We start from the raw sequence: 26,268 nt of genomic DNA on the forward strand, positions 1-26,268 counted from the left end.
CCTCATAAATTGCACAGTATCAATCCATTTGAATAAGCAACACAAATTGAAACCTCTTTGGTCCAAAATGTTACGCAAATAAAGCTAGCGTAAAATAAAGTACATTCTTTTAACTGCCTGAAATATTTATTTTCATTAATAAATGTTTTTCCATTTACATTATGTAAAGCATATTTTCTTGTAGGTATGTAAAGTCCCATACAAATAAAGTTTGACGGTTTGAATTGATGGAGCAGGAGCAGGGAAAGGGTAGCAGTTCTTTAGAGAATTAAAAAATTGCCAGTGTATGAATGAGTTATTAAGGTGCAGTCACAGCGAACTTCAATTCTGCCTATAAGGCGGATTCTGCCTATGCTTTTCAATGGGAATGGAGAGGGTTTGCAGAAATCCTCTAACGGCAACAAACCGCTCCGTTCCCTTTGAAAAGCATTGGCAGAATCCGCCCGCATTGGCAGAATTAAAGTTTGGTGTGACTGCAGTGCACCCTGAATGCATAATATCATCGAATAGGTTACTTCAATACTACTGTACTCCCAAGTGGACATTTACACATGCACACAATCTATTATGCCTGTATTGATCCTCATCGATTGAGTCATTCAGCTGCCCTGCCACCTCCATACAATGGATGGCCACTAGAGGGGGGGGGGGGGGGGTCTGACTACAGGGACAGTCGTATAACTCACTTTAATCTGTAGCTAAATGTAAAACCTCTTCAACCACCATGAGAAACATGACAAAATACCTATAGAATCCATTGTGTGGGCAATGGGAGCCACACAATTTCCCCTTGAGATACAGTATTTAAAAAGCATCAATCTCATATTTATCCTGTCGCAATGTTCCTCTTTTTTTAATAAATGATCCAAAATCGAGCTGCAGAGCGGATATGGAACAGAACCGACTTATGGAAACAGAAGAAGAATCCTACATCGCACATATAAGACTTTTATTTTATATGGTCATGTCCAAACAGGAAATACAACAGGCAAAGACCTAAACAGACTCCCAACATCAAACTTTTTTTTTTCACAGCATCTAATATCACTGAGATGCCCGTTTCCAGTGAGAGATATTACCTCTTGATTGTCCAAATATTCTTCAGCACAAATTAAGCAGATAAACAAATTGACACTTTGTGTTAAGTATCACATTATATCGCCAGAGGAGTGAGGTAGAATTGCTTCAATGTTCCAATTGTCAAAATGCTCTTCTGATCAAAAGGCTGAGGTCATTCAAGATACATTCTCTTAGCTTAAGTACAGTATAACAGAACATTAGAACAGACAGTATACAGAGCAGCAATACAGCATGAAATAGAACATCAATCATATGAGTTCACCCTGGTTGTTTGAGCAGAAATTCCTGAGAAAGTTACTTTCCGACTTGGAAAGTCAAATGAGGTAAGTGGTCTATCACTTCCATTCAAAATGCATTTTCTGCAGAAAGCTTGCATCTGCATTCATTAATTGAGCAGTAGCTGACAACTGACATGCAGGCTAATGAATGTAAGGGAATCCTCCTTGGCCCAGCCAAATCACTGCCAGTGTGAAATATACATTTGCTCTGTCATTATTTTCCAAAATGCAACCCTTCAGCAAAACAGTCACAATACACTGTATATCATACCCTGCCGCTGCGTAAATATGGCTTGCTTTTACATACGGCCACTTTTGTGTTCCATCTGAAACAAACCAAATGGTTAAGGGTCGAGGTATATAAAAATGGCCAGAGGTATAACAAAACGAAGGCTTTTTTGGTCTTCATTAGCTGCACTACACAGCTTATTTGTTCTATTTCTATGAGTTTGACAGTTGATGAGCTACATTAGTAGCAGCTACATAGATGCACTTAACAAAGCCCTTTCTTGACATGAATGTCACTACATTTTCAAAGTAGCTTCTATGAGGCACTACGGTAAACTTTACTGAGTCTACACCTGATTAATTCTGAAATCCTGAGGTCATTTACAGAAAACGGCACCCCGATTTATACTCCCATTCAAAACAAACATAAAATTAAAAAAAATTAAAACACTACAAAAAATATATATACGGTATATATAAAATCATATTGTTGAATGAGTAACATGTGATTTCTCCAAATGAATGCACTGCTTATGAGCGTCTATTAAGAGGCTGAGTTTGGTGTAACAGTAAATCAAAGAATATTATCTGATGATGATAATAAAAAATAATATAATAATAATAATAATAATAATAATAATAAGGATGTACATAACTCATGGAGGAGTCTTAATTTGGTTCCTTTGAGGAAGAGGAGGATGAAGACAAGGGGCTGTGTGCAGTAGAGAGGGCAGTGAAACCACTTGTTCCAGCAGGGGTTATGTTGTGTGGCACCACAGGAGCTGAAGAAGGCCTCTGGGCAAACAGCATTCCTAAGAGGAAAATTTATTTTGGTGTTCAATACAGAAGAGGTGCAGCCTAAATCCTGTACTGTAAGTAAGGGAAAAGCTTAGGTGTTTCAGTGAGCCTGCATTAAATTAGCCAGTTCAAAAGGTGTGGTCAATGGGTATGGCTCATTTGTGATTCATACATTTAAAAAAGAAAATGTTTAAATATATTTGACCAGACACAAATATGTAGACAACACGGCAACACTTATACATTATGTTTTGGCATATCCGGCTATTTTCTGCAAAGAGATATTGTTTGTTGGACCCCTGGGGGTTCACCGGTCAATGAAGTATATAGGGTTTCAGTGGTTAAACACAATCACAATGAATGCTACTGCCTTCAGTTGTGTTTACCCATCAAAATGTCTGCTTTGAAACAGGTCTATTACCTAATCTCTATTGAAACGGGTCTATTACCTAATCTGTACTAAGATTTTTCTAAATGAATCTGAATGTTTGTGTAAATTTGTTATGCTATGTTGATGAATTGAATACATAGGACCACAATGGCCAGTTCCCAGATCCTTTTTGTGTTATCCTTTTAGCCTTAATGTCTTACTGTACACGTGTTGTTTACATTTCTAAAAAAGTATTCAATCAATGAATCAAAAACTGGAGAAAGCCATGACCACAGCAGAATGCTGTTCATACTGGGCATGTCATATAATAAGGGAACATTCGGCAAAAATAGCCGATCTAGAAGCTCACAACATGTCTCGTTGTGAGCTTGTAGATCGGCTATTTCCGTCAAAGAGATTTACTCCCGTCAACAAAGTATATACTGTGGGGTTTAAGTGATTAACACTGAAATGTCTCACCTTTGTAAAGGGTCCCATTGACTTCCACTGATACACTGATGCTGGCCGCTCCATTGGTCGAGATGCTCAGAGACAAGTCCTGTTTGCTCTCTGTGGAAGGAAGAAAAGTTATTATAATGACTTAAGTTCATTTGTACAACGAACGATGTGCAAGTTAAAGATAGTGGATGATAAAAACAATGGAGCAATAATACAAATAATAGCATGTGTTGATTTGCTACTTTCGCAGAATGTTCGGCTATTTTCGCCTATTATGAAATGCCCAGAATGGTGCTAGGGTTCATGTGGTTAAATAAGATATGACAAGCTGAGGAAAACACTCCCATCATTGACATAAATATTGGCAGTCATTTGTGATCTACCTTGGCCATTGTTCAGTTTGAGGTTCATGGGGTTGAAGTGAGAGGCCATGGCCAGTAGGTTCTGCTGTAAGGCCTGCTGCATGAAGCGCTGCTGCTCTTCTGCAAGCCGTGCCATCTTCCTTTCTGGACCCTCGGCGGCCATGCCAGCGGCCCTCTCCAGTTTTTCCCGGAGTTGTTCCAAGGTGACGGCTTGGGCCAGCTGATGATGCTGCCCCAGTGCCAGAGCCATGGCATTGGGCAGCCCACTGGGTCGCATGGGAGTGGAGGTCTCATCTGATGATGCACAGATACAAAAAAAATTGAGGATTAAAGCTGCAATCCAGATGTTTTACGTCCTCTGCCAGCGGATTGCAGTTCGAACACAGGGATTCGAACCTAAGGGAGACAAAACATCTACCACTCATCTAAGAGGGAATCTTTAAGTATTCTGTACATTTCTCTTAAAAAAAAATGTAATTTCACATAATCATCTAGACATTCAATTTTTTTTTTTTTCATTTTGTGGAGAAATACTCTGAATACATAAGATGTTTTTTGCAGCGATATATGATCTCCTTGATTTATGTTCCCAACTCGCATTGTTAATGGCTTGAGCACCGTTCTAGTTCCATAAAAAAAACACCAGAGGGCGCAAGTCTCCCACATTCATTTTGTTTGTTCATCACAAGCTAGTCACATAATTGAACAGTGATGTTTTGGCACCAGATATAATAGCTCAACAATGAGATGAATACGTGTTTTTAAGAAGAAAGAAATACAGGATGTATGTGATTCATGTTTTACTTACAACTTCTGTATCAATCCCATCTTTAAAACATTCCTGTGTGTGTAGGACACTCAGAGGAAAAGCTGTATAAGATTTACAGAAGAACAATTACCACTACTTTGATAGTAGTATAAAGATGGAAAATTTATGTTTCCGAAAAACAACAAAGGACACTTATTTTAACCCATTCAAACCGGGAACGCATCTGTGTTACCACTTTAACAATCATTTTATACTTTGGGCTATTCAAAAATAGCATATATATATATATAAAAAAAAAAAGCAGATCCACAAGTTCATAGCGCTATGAGCTTGTGGATCTGCTTTTTTTTAAATATATCAACATTTGTGCAAATATTTGAATATATGTATTTTTTTAAAGGGCACACTCTTGACTCAAATCTTTGCTTTTGGGGGGTCCCTGGAACAGAATATATAGGTCCGCAGCCAAATACATATAATTTTGGGGGTCCTTGGACATGAAAAAAGTTTGAGAACCACTGATAATAGCAACATCAGGTTTTAGGAGACATTTGTAGAATCGGCCTCAGGTCTAAATGGGTTAATACAAGTCTACAAGTGTGCACGCTCATGCACCCACCCACCTGTGGTTCTCTTGAGAGAGGGTCTGTGTGATGAATTCAGGCCATTGTGACCACCAGGCGGGGTGTGCATCTTGGGAGAAGCCAGCAGGGTGTGTGGAGCCGTGGTGGGGGAGGCAGAGAAGCGGTACAGGCTGTTGCTGTAGCTGGGACGTCGGCCCTCTCTGCGGTTACTGTCGATGGCAGCCTGCAGCTCGCCCAGAGAGCTCAGCCCTTTCTGTTCACATTCAAACGCATACAGGTACTTCATGTACCTAAAAGGTGGAAAGAAAAAAAAATACATCACTATTGTGGTGAGCTGCCACCAGAAGCAGAGAACTATTTAAAACTCTCAAAAATATTAAAAGGTCATTGTATTCTTAAAAAGCAAAACAAAAAAAGAGTGCAAGGGGGAAGTACAATACACAATCAACTGAATGCACAATAAAACAGAAATAAATACATTCTAATTATGCATTACATATTATATATTATTATATTATATATATATATTTGTATCTATTATATCATTATTTAATATGTTATTATATTATTGTTGTTACTATGTAAATGTTTGTCAAAACTTGTGCAGGTCTAGCTAGCCCAAAGTTCATGACGAGAGCAAAGGAAACCGGTCAGTACTTTTTCATTACTAATTATGGAGTTTGTTAACTCTTTGACTGCCAGAGTATTTTCATAAAGTACTCCCCCAGTGCCAGCAATTTTCGTGTTTTTTTATTTTTATATTTTGAATTTTTCTCATGAAAATAATTTAAGGACACATAATTTAAAGACCCAGCACAAATCCGCCACTAGAGAGCAGCACATGACAGCTTGATCAGGTCGTTGGGTCTCTCTCACCCTTCTTGATAGATTAGACAGGGAAAAACATGAAAACGGATGTGACGTCGTCCCAGATTGTTTTGATCGGCCAAAATTACGATGTGATACACGACGGCGATGACTGATCGTCACCCAGACCATAGATTATAGAAGAGAACCTGTCCGTTTGTCCGTTATACCGTGTGAAAACCCGTTTATTTACCTATTTTGGACGAAAATGACTGGGGAAAAAAATCAAAAACCGGAAACGGAATCCAGGTCATGAAACCGGATGCAGATGTCTGTGAAGTAAGTGGAACTCGAGAATAACATTGAATATTAAGCAGCATAGCGCAATCAGAGATTAAACAATGAACGCGCGTCCAGCGCGTCGAACGCGTCGACGGCCAACTGGATAAAGTAGCACTTGACGCGTTATCGCGTCGTCCGCAGTCAAAGAGTTAAAAAGCAGATTTACAAAGACACCTACTGTGTACGTAGGGTGAAGGCAGCACTGGTGATGGAGGTGGGGAGGTTGAGTCCTCTGGTGATCTCTCTCCAGATCTTCTTGTTGATGACCTCCACCAGGCCTCCTTTCTCTGTCACCAGCTTGTACAACCTGTACAGGTCCAGGATCTGCTTGGCCATGATTGGAATACGGTTCACAGGAGTTCCTGGATGAAATCGGTGGGATACATTTCTCAGCTCCAATAGATTTATTTTGCCTATTTTACAGGCTGAAGTCATCTTGTTTTACGTACATTTAACCACTTAAACCCTATATATACACTTTGTGGGCCAGAGTCCCCCAGGGGTCTACTTGGCCCCATCCTGTTTTCCTTCTCTGAAAATAGCCAACCTACAAGCTCACAACGCGTTGTGACGCATCGTAGATATCTTCAGCAAATATAATATGAAAATATTTGCATATTATGAAATGCCCAGAATAGGGACCAAATCACATGACACAATAATACATTATGTAATGCTTGCATGAGTGTGTGAGACGGGGGAAGGAGGCTTGTGGAGCCAATTCAACTCCTTTTATAAGCGCGTCATAATAATAATACATACAAAATCTGATCAATTTGCTGGAGGTGGAACATCAAAGTTAAACAATTCACAAAAAGAATAAGAATAAAAGGAAAGAACATCAGAAGGCTTTGTTGGAAGTACAGGCAGGGGCAGCATGTATTTTTCATATTTTTTATAAGCTTTGGTCCAACACCACACAGTGGTTTGAACATCTACTGTCCACAAATTCTGATTAAAAAAATTAATTGTGCTAAAGCAATGAGGGACAGACTGGCGCTGTTATGTACGTACAGTATGTATGTATGTATGTATGTATGTATAGGATTCTGACCTGTCCACCTGTGGGTTCGAGTCTAAGATTAAGTCAAGTGGGGCAGAGTGTAATCTGTGTGGATGAACGTTACTAATGAAGCTCATTTCAGATGGATGGGGGAGGGGATAAATCCACACAGTTCTGCTCTGTTATCACTTTGCTTTTAGAGTTGGGGGAGGGGGGTGTTTTAGGACCCACCCAATGCAAGAACTGACAGCTTATCCCACCAACCCTGCGATAAAGCCAATTAATGAGGGGTGGGCAACATAAGTTGGAGGAATAAGATTAATTCTTACTTTAGATGAAGACATGCGCCAGCAACAAATAGCAAGGTGCTTTTGATAGCTGTTATGAGTAGAGATCTTATTAAGTGTGTGCTGCATGTGGAGAAGAGGGGATTCCACATAACTTAGTCAACTGAGCTGCGGACATTTCAATATGTTCACATGCGCACTGTGGTTGGACTATATGATGACATCTTTCTGTTGGTTAATCAAAGGTAGCAAGATATTTCAGATGTAAATGTTTACAACAGTGCTAGTCAATGGGCCTAATTTTGTGACATACCTCGTTTTTGCATAAAGATGAACAGCTCATCCAGAAACTCCTTCCGATTTGGGTCGTTGTCCAGTTCATAAAGCTAAGATATAAGAATTATTGTCAGTGATGAGCTAATCAAGTTTCAGGTTGTCTACTAGAGCTCTGCGATATAGTGATATTATCTATACATTTATCTGGGATTTTGGTCATCATAATATTGTGAGTTTCTCAAAAAACATCTTGCGTGCCAATATCTTCTGAAAGCACCAATAATAAAAAATATCATTACATTTTCGTTATGAGGCATTTAAAACAATATTGTGATCATTTGATTTATTCACCCTACTGTCTACTAATTTCAGACATTTATTTCCATACAATCAATAGACACAACTGACCTTGGCAAAGTCCCTGGATGGTTCACCCTTTGCTTTTCCACCTTCAGGTTCCTCTGTCCAGCCTCCACTTGCCTTCTGTAAACAGACAATAGACATTACATTTAAGACATTTAGCTGGTGTATACTACTCTCATACCCTAACCTGCAGAAGAAACTTCAGTTCCTAGTGCACCAATATCACAAAGATAGAAAGAACATAGAAGGTGGGAGGAGAGGACATGAGGTACTTTGTTTTAAGTTTCTTCCACACTCTAGTCGTTGCCAATTCCCCATGTATAACACAGTCCCTGATGCTGCCAACTCCCACTGTTGGCCTGGGATGGGAGTAGACAACCATCTGCCTCCAACATGAGGTACTTCTTGAAGTTTATTCTGTTATTAGACCTTGTATTTCCTATGCCTTTGTTTTTGTACAACCTTCGAATGCAACCTATTGAGTCACATTCTGTGTATGTTTGAACGTGCTCCGCCTCCGTCTATTAACCGATTGGAATAATGGAGACGATACTCATGTTTACATTGACCCCCACTCCAGGTTTACTGTTGCAAATCCCTCCTTGCTGGTGGTCTGCCGGGCGTGCCGGCATGCTCACTCAAACCCCTACAACTGATCCAGAATGCAAGACCTGGTCTTCAACCTCCCAAACACGGTTCACATATCCGCCTTCTGCATTCTCTTAACTGGTTTCTGCCCGCATCCAATTCAAAACACTGGTGATAATGACCTACAAGCCAATTAAGGGCATGGCACTCCCTACCTTCAGGACATGGTCCACCCATTTCCACACTCTTTGATCAGCTAAACACAGGATGTATGTCCCCCCATTCCCTACCACACCCTGGCGGACTCTCCAAGCATCAGACTCTTCACCCTCTAGTATCCCAAGCTGTGGACTGACCCTCCCCCAGTCAGAACTGGAGACGCACGCACTCCCCATTTTTCACTGCAGTTTGAAAACTCACCTCTACCTCACCCCCCATTTTTGATAGACGCTAGTTATACTATGCAGGTGTATGTTGGTTACTTATTCATGCTGTGCAATACATGTTGTTTTCAACAGATACTAGGTTTAATGTTGACCTGTTATCCTAGTTACTTTTAGCAGTTGATTTCCGACTCCATTTACCTGAACATTTACCCTTCTTGCAGACTATGGTTCACGCCACTTACTAACAATCTCTAAGTTGCTCTGGATAGTGTCTGCTAAATGCTTAAATTGTAATAACTAATAACAAACTTCATTTGTACAGCACCTTTCATCATATATCATCAAGAAATGCAATATACAAAACATTGTAAAAATAGACAAGTATGAACGTTCATTTCACAGCAGCTTACATGCTCAGCCCGTTTTGCATAATCAAAGTCATCAGTCAGTAAGTGTAATTTAAGTGTTACTTTTTCACTCAAGGACAATGCACAGTAAAATCCTCAGTGTTGATTTAATCTGGAGTGCAAAAATGTAACCTATCAACCATTTGGTTCAGTTTTCACTCTCTCAGCGTTAAATGAACACTGAGGATTTTACTGTAAGGAATCTGCGCTTAGTTCCCACCTGTTCGGTCTGAACCTGTTCCCCTTCCCAGCAGTAAAAAACAGTAAGTCACTGTCGTGCTGGAGGGTTGAACAGCTGGTCAACCTGAGGATCGGTCTGCTATAGTTGCACTGGTGTAAACCACTGATTCCCAAACAGTGGGTCGGGCCCATTTGTATGGATTACGAGTTTAATACATATAAAGAAATATATATTTCAAAAGATTTTCAAAACTTTCAACATAAAAAAAAATCTAAATTTTTGATACATAAAGAAATCTAACATTTTTCTAAAGAATTTCATAAATACAATAAAAAAATAATAAGAATTTCCATAGATAAAGAATTGAAATTAAAAAAATGTCACAACGCGCCATGAGCTAACAGATCAGCTATTTTCACTATAGCCCAGTCCCAGGGTGACATCAAATTTCTCTTTTGGGTCTCAGCTGAAAACGTGGGAACCAATGGTGTAAAAGGCCTACTGCTTGTGTATGCGGGAATATTCAGGACGAGATGCCAATTGAACCACAGGCACAGTAAAAAGAAAAAGGAGAGATTAATGAAAAGCACAACACTCATTACACAGTTTAACATGAGACACTACCCCTCCCTTTCTAACCCCGTGCACATCCTATGTGACAGTTTAAGGTTAAAGAATGTGAAGGGAGAGCAGTGGGAGACCAGTGTGTGTAACAGAGTGGAAGGAGCCTGCTGAGATGCATTGTAATGTCCAGTCTAATGCCTGGTACACATTATACAACGTTTAGTCAGACAGCATGTCGCATTTAAGGATTGCAGAGTCTGAATCTCGCTGCTCTTTCTGTCTCGACCACATTAACCCTGGTGTCCCTATTTTGCACAAATATTTGAAAAAACAAATGTAAACAAGTTAATATGTTTTATTTTTTAATTAAGAAATAGTTGATCTACAAACTCACGATGCATCAAGGTACACTGAGAGCTTTGAGATCAGTTATTTCTGCTATTTGTTGTTTGATGACAAAGTATTCAGGGCTTAAGAGGTTAAATGTCTAACTAGGCAATGAGGCAACTAGGAATCTCAGGGGGTGACTAATTTAAGGGTCTGATCATGACTTCTCATCACAAATCCAGCATCTATTTGATTCATGGGAGTACCTTGACGTCCCTCAATTGGGTGGCCAATTAATGTGTAGCACAATGGAATAAGATGAGGAACACTGTGAAAGTAAAAATAGAAAATGGGGAACAAGCAGCTACTTTGTGCTAATTTATTTGTTATAGCGTTTACAATCGCCTTGCTTGTACTGAGAAAAAAAATCAATAAGTATAGTGTGTAGGGGCCCTTATTAGATGCGCCACAAAACATGGATCAAGAACACTTTGTTGAGTTGCTGACAAATATGGGTTGACGGTCCAGTCAGCGAGAATTGAGAATTCATTTGCTGTTGTTGACCCTCATGGACAGGAGAGCCTGCCCCTGAGACTGTGGCAAGAAAAATCACACTTGTCTGATCTTGTCTGAAGAGTTTGATCAGCTGCTAACACCGCTCTGACTGAGTCACTGGGGGGGGTGTCACACTTAAAACAACTGCAATCACAGGCTCTGTCTGTGATTTTCCATTAACGAGCTGTGTTTTTCCCATGTGCTGTTATATCAACATAACGCACTGATTTTCTTAGAATGTTTAAAATAAGGCTAAGATTGTAAAATCCAAGGGAAAGTTTTGTAGCCTGTACTTTACATGCAATAAGTAGTCCCATAATGTAAGAATTTACATGTTAAACTTGAGATAACCTGCCCTTTAAAGACCATTCCATTCAGCACACAAATATCTGTGGCCATTTATTCCTGGAATATATTTAACCCATTTATTGTTCTCTCTCACGTGCCACTTAGTCAACACTGAATAATGGGTTGATTTACTGCATTGAAATTTGAGAGAAATAAATAATTCTACTTGTTGCTTCAAAATGTAAGTAATTTATTTAGCTGCCCTTCCTTAGGATCACTCAAAATCATATGACGTCATAGACTTCTGCTAGCATTCTTAGCAATCAGTGCTCTAAAGAGGTTATTCCATTTGCTAGATGGTTTATGGTAACCTGATCAGACCCACTGGGGCTCATAATGATGCCATTTCAGTCCAGGGGCAATAAAATACACTGGAACTAGCTAATAGAAGAATTGGCTTTCACTCCATTCAAAGCCCCTTAATGGTTGTTGTGCAGGCAGAACCAATTCAAATGGCGTAAGGTTCCACCAGCTTCTATAGTATGTCAACTAGAATAGTCAGGTAGGGCAAATATTTTCCCTCTGAAAAACACATATCTTTGGTTATTAACCGTGTATGCTATATACTCAAACACACACACACACACACACACACACACACACACAGGAGTGTTATACACAAAACACACAAAAGCAGTCACCCTGGTGATAGAGTTGTTGACACATCTAATGGCTTGTGGCTTAGCCTTTCTAATAAAAGGCACTGCAACTGGCCCCCAGCAGCAGGCCTATTGACAGAGAAGGGAGATAAACATCCCGGTCTTTTGGTCATCAAGTGAAAATAAATCCCTTCCCCCTCTTATTGATGAGCCAGGGAGACCTACTGTGGATCTATCAACAAAGAGGCTTCAGTTAATTGCTCACAGCACATTCAGCAATCTAACCATGTGAGCCCAGATCATTTTCAGGGATCAGTTCAATTAGTTGGGGTTTGTAAAGAAAAAAAACTAAAAAACAAAACAAAACATTAGATGTAGTGGGAATAGAATGTACTTAATAATTCTGTGGGTCAGTCTGTGTTTATGCATATCTGGACTCGCATGGTTAGATGGGGTAGTGCTTTATGAGCATTAAGTCCAAACAAATTAAATTGTCTCAGGGTCAGTACACAAAAGTGCAACGTCTTATCTTCAAGTTAGTTCTAATACAAAGAACATTAAGTTAAGTAAATGATAAAAATGCTACCTCTGGTAATGAGCTACAGTACAGCGTGTCCTGTGAAATTATACCCCTCAAGATTTCAGTGGAACCACAGGGTGCGTCGATTTTTTAAAATCCAAATCAAGAGTCAAAATAAATTATCTGGCCCCCTGATGAGTCTTGGGATGGACTACAAGCCAACGGCGCTCCGTTTCTACTGGCCCAGCAAGGGATATAATGGGTTGCTGGCGGGCTTAAACAATGGATGTCCAGCATATCAAATTGTTCAAACATGTTTCTTTGTACAGTTCAAAGAGAATGGAAGTGAATTACAGTCAAATAAAAAGAATGAGAGGTCATACCCACCCCACAAATCTCAATTTAATAGCTCTTGTCTATCTATATTTAAACCAATCAGGAAAGAGAACTTACTTAATGCTATAAATAGCTAAGTTAACATTACCGTAAATGTAAAGCCTCGGTCAGTTAAGTCAATGCTGAGTTTGGTCAACACCATTAAAAAATACATATTGTACATTTTAATGAAGTGTAGGCCTTGTGTTCCCGTTCAAATGAGCAAAATACACGTACAGTTGCATAGCGTTAAGGAGAACTCCTAACACCATGGACCAGAGCTAGAACCAACATTACTCTAGCCTGTAGTCTCCTTCAACTTCTCATTGGAACGCCTTCTTACATGGTCAAAGAGAGAACACAGATACCATGTAAGATGTTTCTCTACTCTAGTTGGTAGGGGGAAATAAATGACTCGGCTTCACCCACCGCTTGTTCTTTGCGAAATCATTTTCTACCCATATTTGTTATAGAATTAAAACCAGACCTGGTGTTATACTGAAACGACTTTGCGCAGGGGTAGGGTTTACTTTATACCTAGTTTTAAGACTTGAGACATTGTTCCATTTCAGTTTTTGTTAAGTCTTCGGTACATTTTGCACTTCCATTTATATGCTCTTGTTCTCATAAAGACCCAATATCCCTAAAAGGATGACTAATGTTGCATTTTCTAAAGTTTTTTCTTTCTTTCTTTCTTAAATGTACTATGTGCTGAGGAAAATAGAGGCATTCCCACAGCATTCCTAATAGCAGTGGAATCTATTGATTACTTGCAGCTGAGTCAAGCTACCATTAAGAGTTGCCAGGCAACAGCTAAATAATGCAAGGAGAACAAATGAGATACAGCTAGGTCAGCAGTGATTGGTTATTATGGATCTACAAGGGTTTAAATATCAAGGCAATGGACAGATGTTTAAATGCAATGAATGTGGTGGGGGGGGGGAGAGAAAGAAAATTAAATACTCATACTAATGTTGTATGCTAAGGTGCTGATGCTTCCTTTTCTGTTTAAAATTGTGATACTTCTCCCCAATCTGCAAATACTTGAGTTATAGAGAAAAGCAGGCAACAACATCATCATAATAATATGTTCTCCTCCTCCTCACCCTTGACCAGATAGCAAACATAAGGTAAAAAGCCTAGAAGATAAGATACAGTAAACTTTTCATTTTGGTAAGAACATGATATAGATGGAACTACGAGATTTTGCTGCAGACTGCAATTACCCAAGTCTCAACAAAAACTGAAATGGAATGTTTCAAATCTTACTTACTAAAGTAATAAAGTAAAGTAACTTCTGCAGCACTGTTTGTTTGTGCTAAATGACTAAAATGACTGTTTCCCTGTTAGACATCTGTCTCCATAAACTCACAAGCTAACACTGTAATTTCACTTTGATAGTGTGAATATTGGCCCTTAAGGGTCCTTTCATAGTTAAATGAACAATCCAAATTGTGTAGCTGCCTGCAGGACACTGAGATATACATACAGTACTACCACGGACACCACTGTCCTTCTGTCCAACTCTACTGGCCTCATTAATCACAATGTATAGAAGAGGGGCCAGGGTAGGGGGGGTGACTCATACAGTACAACCAATCAGAGAAGCCTCCATATGAAAGGGTAAAAAGAGAAAAAACACACACACAAGTCAATAGGCAGCCTGGAGGTTTGAGTACTAGTAATTATACTAACTAGACATATATCCACTGTAAGGTGGTCTATACATTTTTTGTTTTTTTTGCCTATCATCGACATGTTTCTCTTTGCTGTTTGATTCTTCTCCTTGCTCTCCCTGCCCCCCCCCTCTTTTTAGTTTCTCTTCCTGAAAACAACCAAAACAATGGAGCTTGCACACAAAAGAATTTCACCCACTTCTTTACACCTGTAAACCCTGTGATGTGGCAATAAAGTTGATTCTTGATTTAGATTTAAAAAAACCTTGCTGTGTACCTCATTATAGCTCCTATGAGCATTTCAACATACAACATTCAACATGTCATGTTTGTAAAAACAGTGAAGGCCTTGCATTCACTCTAGTTCTTTAGTCAGTGCCTCATAACTAAATATGTGTGAACTGTGAAGCATGGATCCTGTTGTGTTGGTCTCAATCTTTGTTAACCTCAAACGATTCTTCTGAAGAGAGGTTTGGGTGGAGGCCAAGACCAATTTGCCTTGCCAGTGCCAAGACGCGTGTTCTCAAAACGAGGGACATTATAGTATACGGTAAAGCCTGGCTGAGGGAGGAATCCTGGACTGGCGACTCGAGTTCAAAACCAATGCTGTCGGGCTCTGTGCCAAAGCGTCACACGCCTTCCTCCACATGTGGGCCTGAATGTTAGCAGCCATGTGCAGGAATCCCAGCAGGGACAAGTAAACAATGAAAGCGGGATAGAACACAAACACACACACAGAGGAATACTATACTAGATACTAGAAATGTCCTTTTTCTTCATGTAAATAAGATGATATATTGACTTGAGTTGTATTTTGAGTTTGAAATGACAGAATACCAGCCAGGGATGGGATATTAAAACTTTTTCGTTTTGTTCATTCTTTTCTACATTTTGAGTAGTCAATTATATTTTTGGCTACTCCCCAATTTAGTTATGCCAATTAATTCCTCCCCACACACATTTCTGTGTTGTCAATGCTGTCGTAATCCTACTGTGAGGTGAGGAGCCCCCACCAGGAGGACATAGAGCCTTCGGCTTCGTCCTACTCCTCCCGCCCAACACTCCCCGCCCCAGCCCGTAGGATTACGTGCCATGACCAATATCACCCTCCCCGCCCGGCTTCCCTCCCCCAAACACGGGTCAATTGTGTTCGTATCTGACGCCCGACAAAGCCGGATGCACCACGGTGGATTCGAACCCACAACCTCCGTGGTGGTGGGCAGGGACTTTTCCAGAGCGCCTAACTTTATTGTTTTGATATACCTATTGGCAAATAAAAGCTTGACAAACAAAGAGTTTGAGATCATGCAATCAAGCTGGCCACTGCACTCAGATCCTTAACCGTCACCAAACCCATACCTAAATTTAATCGCATCTAACGTACTGTCTAAACACAACCTGATGAACAAATCTCTGGCTCTGGCTATTTGTACGATGCATTGTGGGTATAATACTGTCGGTTCAGGAGCCACAACCCAATAAAAAAAATTCAGCTGAACTCTCATTCTACTGCAACAACAAAAATGTCTTACTTGTTGTTTAAGCACCTCATCATAGCCCCAGTCAGCGAGACCACCAGGCGATGCGAAGGATTGTTGGCCCACGGGAGAGGGCAGGTCATTCTCTTCTGGCTCCTGTTTCACAGTGATTGGCTCCTGCTTCACAGTGACTGGAGGAGATGTGGTCAGTTGCTTTGCAGGTGAGGCCGAGGAGGGATAAGGAGGAAGGGAGAAGCGGGGCTCACAAGCAGGAACCTGAGGGAGTCGAGGTATCATGACCTGATGATGATGCCCGTTCTCATCACCTTCCTCCATGTCATCGTCATCTTCATCCTCTGCAATTTCTTCATCTTCTTCATCATCATCCTGATCTGAGTTGTGATCACCCCTCATGTAATCAAACTCTTGATCCATATTGCTCACATTGCCGTCCATAGATTGTTGTCCCATTTGAGGAGTATTGCCATCGGCCCCTTTGCCCAAGAAGGTTGACTGTAGCCTGTGCCCAGGGGCCCTAGCCGCAGCAGGCTGCTTGCCGAAAAGGAGCTGGGCTTGAAGAAGGTCCATCCCCAGCTTGGCCTCCTGTTGCCTCTGAAGGTGCTCCATCACAGCCCCAAGTCTCACTCCAACCGGGCCCCCCTGGTGGCACCCTGGTCCTCCTAGACCACCCTCCTGGGACAAGCTGGACTATGGACAAGAAGAGAAGTGGGGTTCTTTGTGGTCAATTAAGCCATGGGAAAACAGACATTTTGTAATCTAATTATTGCACTCACACAATACACACAACTTTGGTCTACAAATTTACTAAAATCTCTTGAGAAAAATTGCTTTGTATATAATTAAATTAATATTTATGTATATATATATATAATATATCGTATAATATATAAAATATAACATTTTATTATTTATCTAAATAGGCCCTAAGGATGCACATAGGCCTAAAAAGCCTACAGGTGGATACGATACTGATTGAAAAATAATAATAACAAAACTGATGTCTGCGACGTTAAATTAATTAAACTATTCGTTAATATACTAATAAATCCAGAATAAAACGAATGTAGAACAGCATATAACGTTAGGACGCGTTGTAGGTTCATATGAAAGCTGATGAACATTTGAAATCGAACAGTTAACGTTACATGTAGACTGCAGTAGCTAGGCCAAAATCTTTCTGAACGATAGTTCAAAAGAAAACAACAACTGATCAATATACCAAAGTAACATACATTCGTGTTCAGAAACATTCTAAAACTACTTGGACATTAAAATATGGTAAAGAAACAACTATGTTCCTCGTGAAGCTGCAAATAAACCAGTCCAACTTGGAGATTAATCGCCCCTGGCTTTGTTTTACTGTAACAAACTCGATCGGAAACGTTGCCGACTCACCATTTGCGCCTTCGAATAATCCATCAATCAATCCTACTATACAGGTATATTATCAAAAACTTCCCTTCTTTCCTCAGATCGATCGATCGATCAATCGCGTTGCATGACCAAAAGTCTTTGTTTTACACCGGATTTGAACCCTCGATCATATATCATAAAAGCTCAACAATGTGATCGAATGATCGAAAGCCCCAGTGTGGAGGAGAAGTAGCCTAATAATGTCCGTGCTGCTCACCTCCCCTCGACTCGTCACTGACTCACACACACACTGCGCATGGAAACTCAAACATCTCTGTGATTGTGTGACTGAGTGGCCTACACCCCCAACGCCCCCCCCCCCCCCCCCCCCACAACCAGTGTTGCCAGGTTTTGCGTGAGAAATAAGCAACCAAGTCTAAGAAAACAAGCCCAAAAGAAGCGAGCCCTTCGCCCTTTAAACATACATTGGCTATTTTAAGCTCACAACGCGCCACGATGCAACACGTTGTGATCTTTTAGATTTGCTATTTTCAAAAAAAATCTTTGAAGAACATTTGAAAAAATTAGGAATATTTTTTGAAACATTTTAACAACACAAATCTTGTATGGGGATCCCTGGCATAAAATATTTTCAGATGGGGGGGGGGTCTGCGGACAAATGCATATTAATCTGGGGGTACTTTCCATGAAAATGTTTGAGATACACTGGTTTAAACAACAATAGGGAACAAGCCCATATAAGCAACTACACTTTAGAAACAAGCAACTTTACAGAAAAATAAGCCCAAAGTTGCTTATAATAAGCTGACATGGCAACGCTGCCCCCAACTCCATGAATGAAAGATCCGCCCCGTGTGTAAAACGCCTGGAAACTGGCCTTTTCTTTTGTAAGGCAGCCTTTCGAGTTTTACCTCCCGGGACTTCACAGTTCACAGTCACACACAGTAGTGTGGTGTAGGCAGGGATCAAAGAAGGCCACATGTTCACCCCCAAAATATTTAATATTTCCGCAGTGGTGGAAAAAGTACTAAACAATGTAGTATCAATAACAATGTAGAAATTCTCTGTTACAAGTAATAGTCCGGAATTCAAAATGTATTTGAGTAAAAGTTCAAAAGTATTGGTATCAAAATGTACTTAAAGTAGCAAAAGTAGAAAGTAGGCTACTCATTATGCAGAATGCTCCACAAGTTTTCAAATGTATAAAATAAAATACCAGTTCTACAAGCTCACAACGTTTTTTGTTGGAGATATCGTGCTGATGATCTTCAGGCAGTACTACTTGTCAACCAGTAGGTGTCCTACTCCTACCCGACACCAGGGTCTACATTTCTCATGGACGAGTGTGGAGCGAGACCACCTCCAACCACTGCTGCAGATGTGCTAATGGTATCATACACTCTACTCGACCATAACGTTTTATTCAATAAGTTCATTTAATTGAGAGTGTGATTCGTGTGAATGTAACCAACAAATTAACCCAGGGTCCATTTGCATTTGTAGGCTTCATGATTCTCGGAGATGGAGATTAAAACTGAGGGCATGTTCCACATGGAGTTATACTAGCCTACATCAACGATTTGAACATTCTAATTATTATTATTAGCCTTTTTTCTAAAACTCAAATCAATTGAATTCACGAATTGCTTTGTGTGGTGGTGGTCTGTCTTTCTGTTGTCTCAGACTAGTCAGTTGGCCTGTCTGTAGGAGTTGTTGGCCTCAAGTCAACGGCCAGTGTGTCAATGCAATGCAGTTGTGGCAGGAGTGCAGAATGGGGGAAGGGGGACAGCTGGCTGACTGGCCTGTGTTTTTTATAATCCATAGACCTTAACAAACACTCTTTTTTAACAATTGTGTTGTTGCTGCAACTATTTACTCTGCTGATATGCAAAATATATCGGAGTCTGGTGGTATGAGCTTTCATCTTAATTCATTAATAATCAATGACAGACTTTCCATGTCTAGGGCGGCTAAACATCTCAGGGGAGAGTGAGATAGTTGTGTTCAGTGTTGTGGGTGAAACAGGGTGAGGCCTGTTGTTTGTTTCAGGTGCCAGTTGTCATTAGCTTGGCGTCGCTAGAATACACAAAATGGGAGCAAATTAAATTGCTTTGGCAGATTCGTCAGGTTTCACTTTACATTGAAGGCACGCCGCAGACGCTCAATTATCCAGAGCGACTTACAAGTGCAAATTCAGAGTGTGGCATTAACCTTAGTCAACAAACACAGGGTAAATAGTCACATAAGTAGAGTACAAAGAGAACAATGTAGCAGTGGTGTAAAGAAACTATGTACATTTACTCAAGTACTACTTAAGCACAATTTTGAGGTATTTTTTACTTTACTGGAGTATTCCAATTTTCAGTACTTTTACTTCTACTCCACTACATCTCAGGCAAATATTATACTTTTACCCCACTACAATTATTTGAAAACTTGAGTTACTATAGTTACTTTTTAGATTTAGATTTTTATTACTGAACACTATCCACTTAAAGTCTATATATATTTCGGCTATTTGAAAATAGCCGATCTACAAGCTCACAATGCATCACCATAAGATGCATTTTGAGCTTGTAGATCTGCTATTTTCAAAATATTTTTATACATTTTAAACTTGTGAAATGGGACATTCGTCTGCACAATGACAAATTTATATTTTGATGCCAATACTTTTGTACTTTTAAGTCAATTTTGATTACCAGACTTTTACTTGCAACAGATTCTACATAGCAGTATTGATACTTTTACTTAAGTTAAGAAATGTAGTACTTTTTCCACCACTGCAATGCAGTGCTCCAAAGAACCTAGCTAGGATACCAGGTAAACATCAAACCTACCATCTTTCTAAACAACATGCTTTCTAAATAAGTTTTTTTTTTCAAAGCAAAGCAAATCTAAATAACAAAAAGGTGAACAAGAAGGCTAACCAAATATCTGCAGACTGCATAGTATAACTAGCATCAAAAAAGGTGTCAAGGAGAGGAGTGGTCAGTGGGGATTGAGGTGGTGTAGTCTGAAGAGGTGGGTTTCAAGGCTTTGTCTTGCAAACCAACCAATTTGCTTTTGAGGGTGGTTGTATATTTTCAAATAGTTTATAAAGGGTTGAGAAGTGGGGGGCTTTTAAAGGAGGAGTTCACCCAAAAAATTACTTATTTTCTATCAATTACACACCACATGAAGCCTTGATTTCATGGATTTATTTTTGTGGCATTCCTAAGACAATAATTTAATGACGTGTGTATTTCCGGTAGGAGACGGGAATCAAATTATTAGCTTAGGAATGCGATAAAAACTAAAAAGAATCCATGGATTCAAGGCTTCATAGGGTGTGCAATTGATAGAAAATAAGTCTTTTTTGGGGTGAACTCCTTTAACCCTCACAGAGCAGAGGTGCACCAGTATAAATTGTCTTTCATAATCTACCAACAGAACTTCTGATTATTTTACTAATATCAGGTTCATGTCTAATTATTTGATCCTCAAAAACGTAATATTATTGAGATACAGGTTTAGGCTACTGTTTATGTCAAACTAGTTACTACTCACATCTCCAAATACATTCCTGAATACACTGAAGCTTGTTGAACCTACCTTGTACAGAAATGAATAGAACTGGTAGGTAATCTCTTTCACTCAGGTGTAAGAGGTCAGTATAAGCATTTATGACACATTTATGACATAACATAGCATATACCATTCGCAAATCTTTGTGTGAGAGGGGGTAAAGTTTGCAATTGTGAGTGGTATTGTTGTCATCACACTAATTGATACAAGAGCTAAAATAACAATGAATAAAGAATTGCTTCCAATGTTTTGATATTAACTTGGGGATTACTTAGTGCTCAAATGACTCAAGTTTGTAAAACCCATTCCAAATGCAGATGGCTGTAGTACATAAATGTACTAAAATAAGTTAAATGCAAATATTCAAATTAAAGTTGTTATACTTTCACCTAACAAAATTGGGTTAGACAGCCATAAAATATAATATTAAGCTGAATAATATAGTTATAAGGTACTTATTTGTACCGTGGTGATAATAAACCTATAACTCATATACATGTACCTTTAAACATTTTTATTACCATTATCATATACATTTTCCCTGAAATGAAAACATGTCACATAGATTTCAGAATGAAATACAGGTTAAGTGATTTATATTTACATTCATACTAAAATGCTGCTCTCTGGTGGCAAAATAAGTTATTACCCTCACAATTATACATGCCCGGTTACAGTTGCAAGGTCCAAAATGTGCGTCACGTGACCTACAGTAGTCTACTTTATGTATACTGCAGCTTTTAGAACAGGTGTCAGCTGCAACAAAACGTATTTACCTCAAAACATTAATACAACACTCAATCAATATAAGTTTTTCCTTTATTAGGTTCGTCAATATTTTACAAGCAAAAGAACTTAATAAAGGCCAAATTAAATATCACACATATCATTAAACGAGGCAGAGATTTAAGTACAAGGTTTCCATGTCCAAGTGGTGTCCATAGCCATTTGAGAACTGTAAGAGAGACAAGAGAATTTCAGTTAAGAGTGAGATATATGTAACACTTCTGAGAATAATACTATGTAGTAAACAAAATAATACATCGTAGTAAAATGTAATACCTACCCTGCTATACTTTGTCAATGCCAAGTTCTTCAGGGGTGGAGATTCCAAGTTCATCTAGTGTTGGCCGCAGTTCTTGAAGCAGGTATGGGTAGATGTCTTTGTGGGGGCCTGTCTTGTCCTGAAAAAAAATGCAGTAAATTAGATTTCTAATACCATCAACACAAATGCCCAACCGATTTTTAGGTTTGACGCTGATCCCAATGTTGGAGAGTCCTAGACCACCTATTACCAAAATTTTGACCAGGGCTCAAAACTTACAAGGTCCTGTCATCCAGGGGACATAAAATATGTACAGGCATGCAAACAGCCCAGAGGTGAAAAAGGTGACAACATGTTGTTTTCTTTCGGGTCAGGTGTCACACAATTGCCCTATTTGGGTTCAAAAAGGTGACTGTAGCTGAAAAGTGACACTTTTGCATGTCTGATGTATTTGGGGTGAAAAGTAATCTCCCTGGTACTGGGAACTGCAGACAACCCTAGACAATAATAGCTGATCTACAAGCTTTGGCAGATATTGCCATCTCCTTTCCATGGATCAACACCTTGCATCTCAGACCGTTCTCCGTGGACTCTACTTACCAAAATAATGACTTGTGCTCAATGACTTGAGTATTTAAAGGAATAGTTCACCCCAAAAAATGACTTATTTTCTATCAATTACACACCCCATGAAGCCTTGAATTCGTGGAGATTGTTTTGTTTTTGACGCAATCCTGAGCCAATAATTTGATGACCGGGTTTATTTCCGGTCCAGTGGGTTTATTTCCACTTTGAGTCTCCTACCGGATACATTAGCATCTTTCCGCCGGTAATCAAATTATTGGCTTAGGAATGCGACAAAACAACTCCATGAATTCAAGGCTTCATGGGGTGTGTAATTGATAGGCGTCTGTGTAAAACTGATCCGCAAATACAAGGAAGTAAAAATTTACTTTGACACAGGCTTTCGTCCGTGCTGTGACACAGGCTAATTTTCTCCAATAATTGTCTTTTATTAAACTCTTTCAATAAAAAGGTCAACTTGCCATAAGTCTTCTCCGTCTCAAAACAAGTTAATAATAATTATTTTGTCCCCACCCCTTGGGGTGTTTTTTATCACTGTATATGTATATTATATGCACATAAAATTTGTCCTCTGCATTTACCCATCCTATAACTACTAGGTGCTCCTAGTAGTGAGCAGCCATTCTAAGGCGCTCGGGGAGCAATTAGGGGTTAAGAGTCTTGCTCAGGGACACACATCGACACATTGCTGGCCTGGCCTAGCTATGGCCGCCTCCTATGTCATCCACAATCATTACTGTAATTCCCCCAACACTTGTGCATGGTAAATCTTTACAGTATATGACACCCACACCCTGTCCTACTCCCACCGTTCCCTGGTAATCAAATCTTCTATCAGCACTTTTTAGTGGCCATGTATGAATATAAAAAGGATTGCCCAAGTATATTTCACAGACAAAAAAAAGAATACATACATTAATTAACTAGTTAAATATAATATAAATCTCTAATCATTTTTGGGATGGTCTACATTATCATTCACTTTCTGACAGGTAACATTTTAATTTTGGACTGCTCTGGGACCGTGGTGAAAAAGTTTGTCTGGAGCCCTGGTTTTTCCTGATATCTAGTAAAAAGAAAATAAGTTTGAAGAATTCAGATTTGATTAAAGTTTCTAACTTAGAATCAAACACATAATTTAAAATCGTTATCAAAAAGCTGATAAAACGCAGATTTTTTATCTAAGTTTAAACTAAACTAATACATACATACATACATACATACATACATACATACATACATACATACATACATATATGGAAAATGTAACTTGAATTGTACAATGAACAAGAAAAAATATATAAAAATACACAAATAAACGTACCGAACTTAATTTTATTTAGCCAAAAGTCCGGTTCAAAAATGTTTCAAAAATAGACGATCTACAAGCTCAGCTTCACCCAGCTGATGGCTGCTTAGATGAGTGTTCGATGCGTATGGGCGGACTGGGAGGCGAACCGGTGACCTTCTGATTATCAGACAGACAGCCTCTCTACCCAGACTAAGCTACAGCCATACTACATGTATACTACATGTATGATGCGTGATAATGATAATGAATAACAGCCATATATCTAGATCTATAATATCTAGATACAGTATATACAACTTTTCTCTCTCACCTTGACAGCTTCCAAGATTCGGATAGCACTGGCCAAGTCATCTAACCTCCGACAAGCTCTAAGTGCTGCCTCGAGAATCTTTGGTTCAGGTACCAAATCATAACCGATCAACGTGTTCATTCCTGAAAGAAGGAACCACAGAAATCAGTTAAACAAATGACAATATCAACATCTTTCATCTACTTTTACCACCTGCTCAAATGGCAAACATAAAAAACATTAAGCACACCAAACACAATTAGTATTACCTTCTTGTAATATGTAGGCTAACTAGTACTTTATATTCTTAGTCATACAGACAGTAATTCGTCATACAGACCTTTTCTCAGTTCCCAAGCATCAATGTCTGGCTTGTTGAAATAGGTTACCCAACGGGCATCAAACTCTTCATCTGTCTCTTGCTTCCCATGTGAGTAACACCTCAAAGCCATTGGAGCTACAAGATGAAAACGGGTCAGTCAGTTAACAGGTTGAAAATTTGTTGAAATGTACTCACAGTGGCACCTAGTGTTAACTAAATAAGAGGTGCAAGCAGTGCACACTGCACAGTCAAAGTATGGCTCAGCATTGTACTGCATTATTGCATGACCCCATTAGAGAATGGCATGAACATTTCCGTAAGAGTGCGCCAATAAAAATAAGGGAAAACACACACCAAATCATCTCCTCTCTATCAGCTTTCGCTTTACCTTGTGTTTTACATAAGTCTGATTTAAGTAAATAATGACAACACATGACAACATAAGACCTGTCACAATGCCCAGCTTTATTTAAAGTGACATATAATGTAGGCTAATCTATCAAATAAGGGCTTAACAGCATACAGTCATGGGTATCTGACTGAAATCATGGTTGTTACTGTCTAGGAATGGATCTCTGTTGGACTGTCGCCAGTGCCCCAATATGACCTGGTTATGCAGTACAGAGTTGAACAACACGACAACTTATATTCAACTTGTGATTTGGAGACGCTTCATACAGTTTCTATTGCTCTAATACAGGCTATATTGCTATAACCTATAATAAGACTAAGCTCTATAGAAAAGGATCTATGGCTCTAGTCGTGTCTACTACTGCAGTGGTTCTCAAAGTGGATTTCAGGGACTCTCTAGTCTGGGTTCCTTTAGAGGGTTCTAAATGAACCCTTACAAGTATGTTACTCTGACAGTGTACAAATGGAACCAAATGGTCCATTTGGTTCTATTTGTACACTGTCAGAGAGTTAAGGGGAGACCTTGAAATGTAAAAGTTTGAGAACCATTGATCTACTGTACCTGCTACCTAGCCAGATAGCCACACACAGGGCCAGGACCTGCCAAGTGGGTCATGGCAAGGACACACATTAAAAAACAACATTACAAATTGAACATAGGCTGGTAACAGTCAACCAGAGGGACGACAGGCAGCACCAAGTCAAACTAAATGCACCTGACTGTGTAGAAAGCATTTATAATGCAACTGTAACATGATAGCAACCATCAGGCTACTGTTAGCATGCTAACACTAGCATGAGCCCCTGACAGCCAACGGCCGGCCGCTGGCTGCTAGTGTTAGCATGCTAACAGTGGCTCTGATTTGCTTCCCCATACGTCTCAACTTTAACGTATTAAATACATGGGACGACGTAATAAATTAAGAAGCGTTCACATCGCCTACCTTGACATCCTGGCTGGACACGCGTTAAACTCCGGACGCCGGAGACCGAGAGTCGGACGGCAGCTCTGAACATGATGGGTAAAGTCAGCTGAACTAAAGGGGACACGTACTGGAGGAGACTCACAGGATAGAGCGCACGTACACAACCGCCCCACTGCGCATGTGTACAGTAACGCTTACATAGTCATACTACGCACACACACACACACACACACACACACACACACGCGCGCACACACACACGCACACACACATAAATATGACATGCAGTTGTAGGATTGCCAACAATGCAGGAATTCATGCATAATAGGCCTATAGGTTGGGATGTAATGTAATGTAGGCTAATGTAAATCAAATCAAATCAAATCAAATCAAATCAAATCAAATC

At 39.6% G+C, this 26,268-nt stretch overlaps 2 protein-coding genes across 4 annotated transcripts; both read right to left on the minus strand.

Moving 5' to 3' along the window:
- Positions 1-967: 967 nt before the first annotated feature.
- On the minus strand, positions 968-17,671 carry LOC308091797 (AT-rich interactive domain-containing protein 3B-like). Of its 3 annotated transcripts, none has more exons than XM_080437522.1 (9): positions 17,427-17,671; positions 16,068-16,718; positions 8,052-8,126; positions 7,681-7,753; positions 6,256-6,439; positions 4,968-5,218; positions 3,597-3,869; positions 3,235-3,324; positions 968-2,398 (listed from the first exon to the last, which is right to left on the minus strand). In XM_080437522.1, exons 1-9 carry the CDS (start codon positions 17,448-17,450, stop codon positions 2,256-2,258), a joined length of 1,764 nt encoding a protein of 587 aa, XP_080293648.1. In that variant the 5' UTR covers positions 17,451-17,671; the 3' UTR covers positions 968-2,255. The 3 variants fall into 3 exon arrangements, with proteins under 3 accessions (XP_080293648.1, XP_080293649.1, XP_080293647.1); XM_080437523.1 differs by having other exon boundaries at positions 8,052-8,123; positions 16,065-16,718; XM_080437521.1 differs by having other exon boundaries at positions 16,065-16,718.
- A 3,800-nt stretch (positions 17,672-21,471) lies between these two features.
- Positions 21,472-26,000, minus strand: cox5aa (cytochrome c oxidase subunit 5Aa). Its single transcript, XM_080437454.1, has 5 exons — positions 25,881-26,000; positions 24,544-24,660; positions 24,225-24,346; positions 22,039-22,156; positions 21,472-21,927 (listed from the first exon to the last, which is right to left on the minus strand). Exons 1-4 carry the CDS (start codon positions 25,951-25,953, stop codon positions 22,043-22,045), a joined length of 426 nt encoding a protein of 141 aa, XP_080293580.1. The 5' UTR covers positions 25,954-26,000; the 3' UTR covers positions 21,472-21,927; positions 22,039-22,042.
- Between the last annotated feature and the right edge of the window lie 268 nt (positions 26,001-26,268).

Source organism: Gymnoscopelus braueri, assembly GCF_963280865.1.
Source record: "Gymnoscopelus braueri genome assembly, chromosome: 9".
In the NCBI taxonomy this organism is placed as follows: domain Eukaryota; kingdom Metazoa; phylum Chordata; class Actinopteri; order Myctophiformes; family Myctophidae; genus Gymnoscopelus; species Gymnoscopelus braueri.